A 7,897-nucleotide genomic window follows, 5' to 3' on the forward strand; every position below is an offset into this window, starting at 1 on the left:
AAAAAGAGGAGGTGAATGTGGCCCTGTCATGGCTGCCATGATGGAAAAGAGGCTCACTTAAAACAACTTAAGGTACAATACATGCTTGTGATGTCGCAATGATCAACGCATCATTTCACCCACTGACCGGCGGAGGTTATAGGAGTAGCCATGCTGTCCCAGCCTACCTTTTAATGACAGGACAGTTACAGCACGCGTTTTAACCTCTCACAGTGTTACTTACGATTCCTGTTTTGGAGCTTTGACTGAAGATATCACCATGAATCTTTCACACTGGTTATTAGAACTGGATATTATTTATTTAATGAAAGTCAACGACATCAAGCATCAAACTGTGACAGGTGTGTTGCGCTACATGTCTCGGTTTAGCTGGCCTCAACGTCTTTTTGACGTATCAACTATACAAACGCACTTGTTTCAGCAGTTAACTTTTGACGTCACCAACAATACTTGAGCAGAACTTTAGAAGTATGAGGGTTAGAGTAAGGTTGTAAAAAAAAAAAAAAAAGCCTGTACATCTGCTTTTCGCCTACACATCAGTGTACCAACAGTATATTTCAATGGGGTCAAACTAAGTGTATTCAATATTAGGGAAAACTCATTAGAAAGCACAGCCAGGGACACAGCCATTTGTTAAAAGATTTGTGCTTTCATTCAAGTTAAATTCAGATGTAATCATGTAGTGCGAGTGAACACACTGAGAGAATAATGACGTTGCACAATGTCTTACCAACACTGCTAACATCCTGTATGTGATAAACGATGGGTGCACAGATAAAATGTTACGAGTAGATTTTGTTCTGTAGATTTTTTTGTTCTGGGAGTTCAAGTATGCAGATATACTGTAAATACAGTCACAGGACGTATCAAGTAAAAGTAAATGCACTGCATCAAATGGGTTTGGGAGAAACCAGTGTGCACCCTTTCACCTCTAGAACTAACTAACCTAATGACAGGAAGTTAACACATCACCATTCAACTGTACTTCTGTAGAGGAGAGATGCTATGCTGCTCACTGGAGATTCAGAAAGGCTGAGCAGCTGTATAAATAAAGGACCACCTCTTTACGTTGAGATCACTCTTAACTGGAGCACAGTTCAGTTACTATCATTGTAGTGGTGGAGACTTACTGTACGCACAATGGTGAACTTTACCTTGATACCAGCGTTACTCTGCACCTTCAGTAAGTATACCAACTACATGTGCGAAATATAAAAGCTAGCTGATATTCTGTACTTTAATCTGCCAGAACTGACACTTGGAAACATTTCATGAATAACATTTTGTTTCAGGTTGGCTCTCTGTCTCAGTTTCTGAGTTGCACACAGTGGAGGTTCAGCCTGGTGAAGAAGTCACAATGCAGTGCTCCAACTTTACCAGTTTTTCCGCAAATATATTCTGGTTCAAACTGGTCAATGGACACAATATCAGCCGCATCTCATCTATGTTCAGCTCTGATCAAAGTGCTTCATTCTATGAGGGATTTCAAGACGGCAAATTTAATATGACATCCAACACCACCACTCTCTTTCTGAACATCAAACCTGCGGATTTATCAGACTCTGGGCTGTACCTCTGTGGATTTTACCAAGGACAAGACTCAGTAACTGTCTCAGTAATGGCAACAAATTTAATTGTTCAAGGTAACATTCCTATAAAGTACTTTTTTATGTAAATATAGGCTGAATTTTTTATACACAGTTTTATTATTGATCTTTCCTGTAGAAGTCCTAAGTGACGGGTTTACAAATGTGACGACGAGTGTGATTCTGGCCGGTATGACGGCATTCCTTGTAATGGCCATCATCAGTCTGGTCATCAAAATCCGAACACATCATACAGGTATTTATCCGTTTTTATTTAAAATGCACATGCAACTGTAACTGATGGATTTTCTGTTTCTGTCAATTAGCTCAACATGAGGAAGTGAATCCCCAACACACTGAGGTAAATGACATTTTTACCTTTGATTAACATGGACTGATTTAAATACTGTATGATTTAATTCATTTAACGAGTGACGTGTGAGATTAGTGACTGTAATTATTTTACTTTCAGAACATGGGCTCCGATTCTCTGAACTATGCAGCTCAGGGGCTGTATTCATCAGCTATAAGAAGAAGAAAGCCAGCTTCAGAGAGACTAGTGGAATCTTATGTCATATATTCTGCCAGAGGATAGCCTCATGAAGATGATTTGACTCTGCATCAGTCATAAACTCTTCTATAACAGATTACCACTGTCTGCGATACCATGCCCTCATTTTTTCCTGCTGAAGTTTGTGTATCTACATCCCTGCTGCTTCTGTCTGCATGTACGGCCTCTTTGGTTCAGATAATTCACATTCAATAATAAAGATCTGCTATTTACCATTATTTTGTGTTTAAAGGTGAAGAATTACGACGTATTAGCTGCTTTAAACAATGAAAAGTACAAACATTGGTATTGATAGAGCTGATCTTAGGTCTGGTTATACTAAGAACATTCTGTTTTACTGTTGACCCCTAGTGTCTGCATCTCTACTGTCTAGAGCAGTGAAAGTTCCCCATGACTTGTCTGACAGGAAGAGACGGCTAAACTGAGTTATGAAGTGTGTTTGGCACCAATAATGTGTGAAATGAAGCAGTGAATGCCATTACTTCTGTTTTTCTCTTCTATTGAGAAGCACGCATGGGGCAGTGTTTATCAGAAAACAGCATTTTTGGTTCAGTATTTCACTCCTATTTGCCTCTTGTTGCCGTTTTCTTCCCCTGTGGTGGCATACAGCACTGTCTGCACCGGTTAAGCTTTCACCTGTATATCTGTGTAGTTAATGAGGTCGCAACCAGAGGAAACTCATCTTGCAGCTCTCTGCATCATAACCACACACTACAAAAAGTGTCATGTTCCCACAGACTACAAATACTTTGCATATGAAGATATATTTTCGACTGTATTTAAACAGATGCGAAGGGTGGTAGAGGTGGGAATCACCGCCCCGAATCAACCACTTCAGTTCAGATTACTTTCATTACATGCTGGGGATGTAACGGTATAGGAGATTCACAGCTCAGTCTGAACCTTCGATTTGGAGTCACCACACTTCATCTCAGCAGACAAAAGAAATAATGAAACAACAAAGCTGCATTTCTTGTTTTTTTATGAACACAGAGGACACAACCTAAATTAAAAGCCTTTTGCCACCAATCAGGGCAAACTTCACATGCAGCAGAGAGGTTGCAGATTCTAGCCATGCAGGAAGTCAGATTAAATGATGTAGTGCAAGTTAACACCTTGCAAGAGTCTAATAAGCTTACACAATGTCTTACTAAAACTGACAACATATAAATATGCTTCCAAAATGAATTGGATGGATCACAGAGTTATTAATTAAAAGTTCAATACCAAACTAATCGTACTAATCACTGCATCCTCACACCCCTAACTAACTATGACAGGAAGTGAACATGTCACCATTCAACTGTACTTCTGAAGATAAGATGCTTTGCTGCTCAGTACTGCTGTGAAGATTTGTGACCCAAGTTACCACAGTCATCTTCTGTCAGCTACAACAAGTCTGGAGGAGCCGTTGCTTTAGATCTGCTTGCATCCTGCTTGTAGATATCAATTTAAAAATGTGTCACCGCTCGCGTGATCACAGGTCACACTAAACAGACTCTTAGTCTCTGTGTTTAAAAGATGCCAGTAGCAAGGTGACACTTGCACACAGCCTCATATCAAAGTATATTCTCTGCTGGCTGCACGTTTTAAGACATGACAGAGTACGTTGAAACCACAGTAGGTGAAGATCCCATCCTTCTGCACTGTTGCATACAACTGAACCTGCAAACATTAACTCAGTAATTATCATTGGTCACGTGCGATTTAAACTGCTCTTAGTGATCGATTAGGTTATGTGTTAGATTGCACCGCTGTGACCTTCTGTAGCAGGTTTATTATTAACATTGGCATCACTGTACAAGTTGCTAAAAGCATTATCCATCTAATGCAGATTGTGGCATTAGATTTTCAAACTGGTTTTCTAGTGTAATTAACCAATAAAGAAACTGCAGCACAATCTCATAACATTTTTAAGGTGAACAAAAAGTATAAAAATCCTCCTTGATGTGAAATTAATTTTGTGAAAAACATAGTTTCTTCTGGTAAGCTGTAGGTCACGAAAGTCTTGTCACACTGTGTTACAAGTTAAAAAATCGTCAGAGAAACCTTAGCTGGAATAGCTGTATGTTGTAGCTGTCTGTGGCTCAATATAATGCAGACAGAACGGTTAAACCTCTAGGGTATGTTGCTGGCACAAGCAGTCGCACAAATATATACACTTTTATTGAACAAGGCTTGCTGTAAGATTATCTCAACCACATCATCCTGTTTTCCTTTCAGATGTTGATTTGTACCCATTTCCCTAAAAGCAGTGACAAACAGTGTCAGTCTGAGCAGACGTATAAATGAAGGACCATCCCACCTCTCTACGTTGAGATCACTCTTAACTGGAGCACAGTTCAGTTACAATCATTGTAGTGGTGGAGACTTACTGTACGCACAATGGTGAACTTTACCTTGATACCAGCGTTACTCTGCATCTTCAGTAAGTACATATATAACATTTTATCACTATAGCTGCTAGCTGATGTTTAATACTTTAATCTGCCAGAACTGATACTCATTAATTACATTTTGTTGCAGGTTGGATCTCTGTCTCAGTTTCTGATTTTTACATCGTGGAGGTTCAGCCTGGTGAAGAAGTCACACTGCAGTGCTCCAACTTTACCAGTTTTCCCGCAAATATATTCTGGTTCAAACTGGTCAGTGGACACAATATCACTCGCATCTCATCTATGTTCAGCTCTGATCAAAATGCTTCGTTCTGTGATGGATTTCAAGATGGCAAATTTAATATGACGTCCAACACCACCACTCTCTTTCTGAACATCAAACCTGTGGATTTATCTGATTCTGGGCTGTACTTCTGTGGATTTTACCGAGGACAAGACTCAGTAATTGTCTCAATAATAGCTACAGATTTAAGGGTTCAAGGTAAGATTGCTTTAAAGTACCTTTTTTACATCACTATGTACTCATTTTTGGACATGATGTACATAAACCCTGAGAGGTTAAATATTTTATACACAGTTTTATCATTTATTCTATATATTCATGTTTCTTGTAGGAGTGCTAAGTTATGGGTTGACAAATGTGATGACTGTAATCCTGGGCGGTATAACAGTTTTCCTTCTAATGGTCATCATCTGTCTGGTTGTCAAAATACGGACACTTCATACAGGTATTTATATGTTCTTATTTAAAATGCACATGCAAAATTTTTTAGTGATTAACTGACAGCTTTTCTGTTTCTGTCACTTAGCTCAACATGAGAAAGTGGAAGTGAATCCACAACACACTGAGGTAATCAAATTCTAACTTTAAATTAATATATTGCTTGATTTAATTCTTTTAATAAGTGATGTGTGAGATCAGTGACTGTAATTATTTTATTTTCAGAACGTGGGCTCTGATTCTCTGAACTATGCAGCGCTGAGTTTCCGTCCCAAAGCGAAGAGCAGCAGAAGGCCTGCAGCAGAGAGAGAACAGGAACAAGATGTAGTGTACGCTGCCACAAGATAGACTCAAAATAATTTAGTACAACCCATGCTTCATCATAGTGAACTGCAGATGGCCTGTTTGTGTGGCTGGTGGATGGGAGACATTGTCATGACATTTAAAAAACTAAAAATCTCATTGTGTAATACATATTTCATGTAATGCAAATATAATCTCTATACAGCACAACAAGACTGATGTTTAATCGAGGTGGAGTCGGTCAGAACATTGTTGACAGTCTTTGAGTTTCTAAAGAATGACCAAGAAATATTTGATATTGAAGTCTGTACTAGGGGTGGGCGATATATATCGTCTGCGATAATATCGTGATTGTTGTGTTAACGATGTGCAAATTCACATTATCGAGTATTTAAATTAGTCTGAAAAAAACACTCCAAAACACGCATTAAAACTCCACACATTCAGAGGTGCGTGCAGCAGAAGCCCTTGGCTGCAGCAGGGCGTCACGTGATTGCTGTAGAGGGCCTACACGTCATCATCTCTCTCACAGGCATGGTTACCACGAATGTGAGTGAGGGGAGTGGAGCGGCAGGGCGCATCGCTGTCTCCCGCTTTTTGTCAGCTGAGCTGTTTGCATCCCGAGGCCCGGCCGTTATCACAGGCCTCTCCCGCATACTCTAGATAATCCGTTGTCTCGGCATTGATGAGTGCTCTACAGCACAGCGTTGCCTTTAGGCAACAGAAAGTTTTTTTAAGCCCCATGCCCAGTACATGTGAATTTAAATGATGCCAACCAATGAGATTGATGTAAAAAGTATCAAATTTCAGTCCAACAAAATGTGGGATTCACTATGAAGCATGATTTGAAGGCGGGACGTCCTTTTCTGACACATGGTCACAGGAGGACATGGTGTGAGAACAAGGTAAGAGTATTTACCCTAATAATCATATTTAACATTACATAAACTGTAAATAAAAAATATATTTGTGTGTATGAAGTTGTAGAGAAGGTTATTGTCAGGTTTTATGAAGTTTTTTTTATTTTGCATGTTCAGAAATTCAGTTTTTCTTTTCGTTGCCTCAGGGCAACGTTGTGCGGTAAGGGGTACTTCTTGAGGGAGATTTTGCTAATGGTATATTTGAATGTGATCATATATTATTTCATGTATTTTTGCACAAAACTGGCTGTAAATGCAATAATATTGTATTTATACTGAATTTGACTTCTTTTAACACATTTTGACATAAAAATGGAGGACCCACTTCAAATCAGGATGTCCACTTGGACAACACATCACACAGGCCGACAATGTGTGACAACAAGGGAAGATGCAGGGTTCCTGGGTGCACAGGAACACCAAAAGTGATGTGTAAAAAGTGTAATGTGCACCTCTTTTTCATAGCACAGAATAAATGCTTTTTGAAGTTTCACACTGAGTGACAGCAATGTCTAACATGAGAATAAACATGACATGAGGATGGACTATACGAAGCTAAGCTTGTACTGGGTTAGATATGTAAATATGTTTAATGTGTTTTAAATTCTTTGTTTCATGATTTGTTGACATTTTAGGAAGATTTTCTGATGTTTTTATTGCTCTCTAAAAGTTGCTTTATAATGTATGAATTAAAGATTTCCTCTGTTGTTTTGCACCATTGCTGAAAAAATATCTTGAAGTGGGGGGGTCTGAAATATAAAAAAAAATATTTTGACAATAAAATGGTCCAAAATGAATCAGTAAATGACATTGAATCATTTTTAGCATGTACCATCAAAATGTGTGCAGTAGAGGGTTTTAAAGTGAACGAGGTTATCCACGGTCATGACGGAAATGAAACTTCAAAATAAATGATAGACGTTGATTTTACTCTCTTTAATTGCTATAAGGTCTCATAAAAGTCATGTTTACTCAGAGGTCAATGTTCTTACACTAGTTCAATTGGTATTTTGTCTGAATTGTTTTTACTTGAATACTTACATGTTAAAGAAAATAAATAAGAACTGTTTTCATTCAACATTGTGCCCATTATTATTATCAGTGATTAAGTAACTCAGACTTTTAAAAACACATTTTTAATGGATATCGTCTAATTATCGTTATTGTTAAAATCGCCAAAAATATCGAGATATTATTTTTTGTCCATATCGCCCACCCCTAGTCTGTACTGTATCAATAAGGTTTTTTTCTTCAAGTTGCATGATCGGTCAGATATTAAATTACACGCAAATCAAGCAGCAAAGATGTAGAATTGTGGATGTGAAATTCTCAAATACAAATACTTTGACAAGAGTGATGTTTCAATGGAGTGACGAAAAATCTGTGAGCATTGTAAATAC

The 7,897-nt window shown here is 38.3% G+C and overlaps 2 protein-coding genes across 2 annotated transcripts; both read left to right on the forward strand.

Moving 5' to 3' along the window:
• Positions 1–621: 621 nt before the first annotated feature.
• On the forward strand, positions 622–2,390 carry LOC311503013 (uncharacterized protein). Its single transcript, XM_084565497.1, has 4 exons — positions 622–1,643; positions 1,726–1,842; positions 1,913–1,947; positions 2,059–2,390. The coding sequence occupies exons 1-4, from the start codon at positions 1,358–1,360 to the stop codon at positions 2,179–2,181; spliced, it is 561 nt and encodes a 186-aa protein (XP_084421623.1). The 5' UTR covers positions 622–1,357; the 3' UTR covers positions 2,182–2,390.
• Positions 2,391–3,269: 879 nt separating this feature from the next.
• LOC311485573 (uncharacterized protein) lies at positions 3,270–7,225 on the forward strand. The gene is made up of 5 exons (XM_084541084.1): positions 3,270–4,585; positions 4,684–5,034; positions 5,168–5,281; positions 5,363–5,403; positions 5,500–7,225. The coding sequence occupies exons 1-5, from the start codon at positions 4,543–4,545 to the stop codon at positions 5,620–5,622; spliced, it is 672 nt and encodes a 223-aa protein (XP_084397210.1). The 5' UTR covers positions 3,270–4,542; the 3' UTR covers positions 5,623–7,225.
• Positions 7,226–7,897: the final 672 nt, after the last annotated feature.

Source organism: Chelon labrosus (genome assembly GCF_963514085.1).
Source record: "Chelon labrosus genome assembly, chromosome: 1".
Lineage (NCBI taxonomy): Eukaryota > Metazoa > Chordata > Actinopteri > Mugiliformes > Mugilidae > Chelon > Chelon labrosus.

Bases quoted from the DNA above. Each gene is read 5' to 3' on its own strand.
- LOC311485573 (XM_084541084.1), top strand. From the start codon at position 4,543: ATGGTGAACTTTACCTTGATACCAGCGTTACTCTGCATCTTCA. The intron at 4,586-4,683 runs GTAAGTACATAT...ATTTTGTTGCAG, and splicing joins AGCGTTACTCTGCATCTTCA to GTTGGATCTCTGTCTCAGTT. The intron at 5,035-5,167 runs GTAAGATTGCTT...TGTTTCTTGTAG, and splicing joins TACAGATTTAAGGGTTCAAG to GAGTGCTAAGTTATGGGTTG.
- LOC311503013 (XM_084565497.1), top strand. From the start codon at position 1,358: ATGCAGTGCTCCAACTTTACCAGTTTTTCCGCAAATATATTCTGGTTC. The intron at 1,644-1,725 runs GTAACATTCCTA...TCTTTCCTGTAG, and splicing joins AACAAATTTAATTGTTCAAG to AAGTCCTAAGTGACGGGTTT. The intron at 1,843-1,912 runs GTATTTATCCGT...TCTGTCAATTAG, and splicing joins AATCCGAACACATCATACAG to CTCAACATGAGGAAGTGAAT.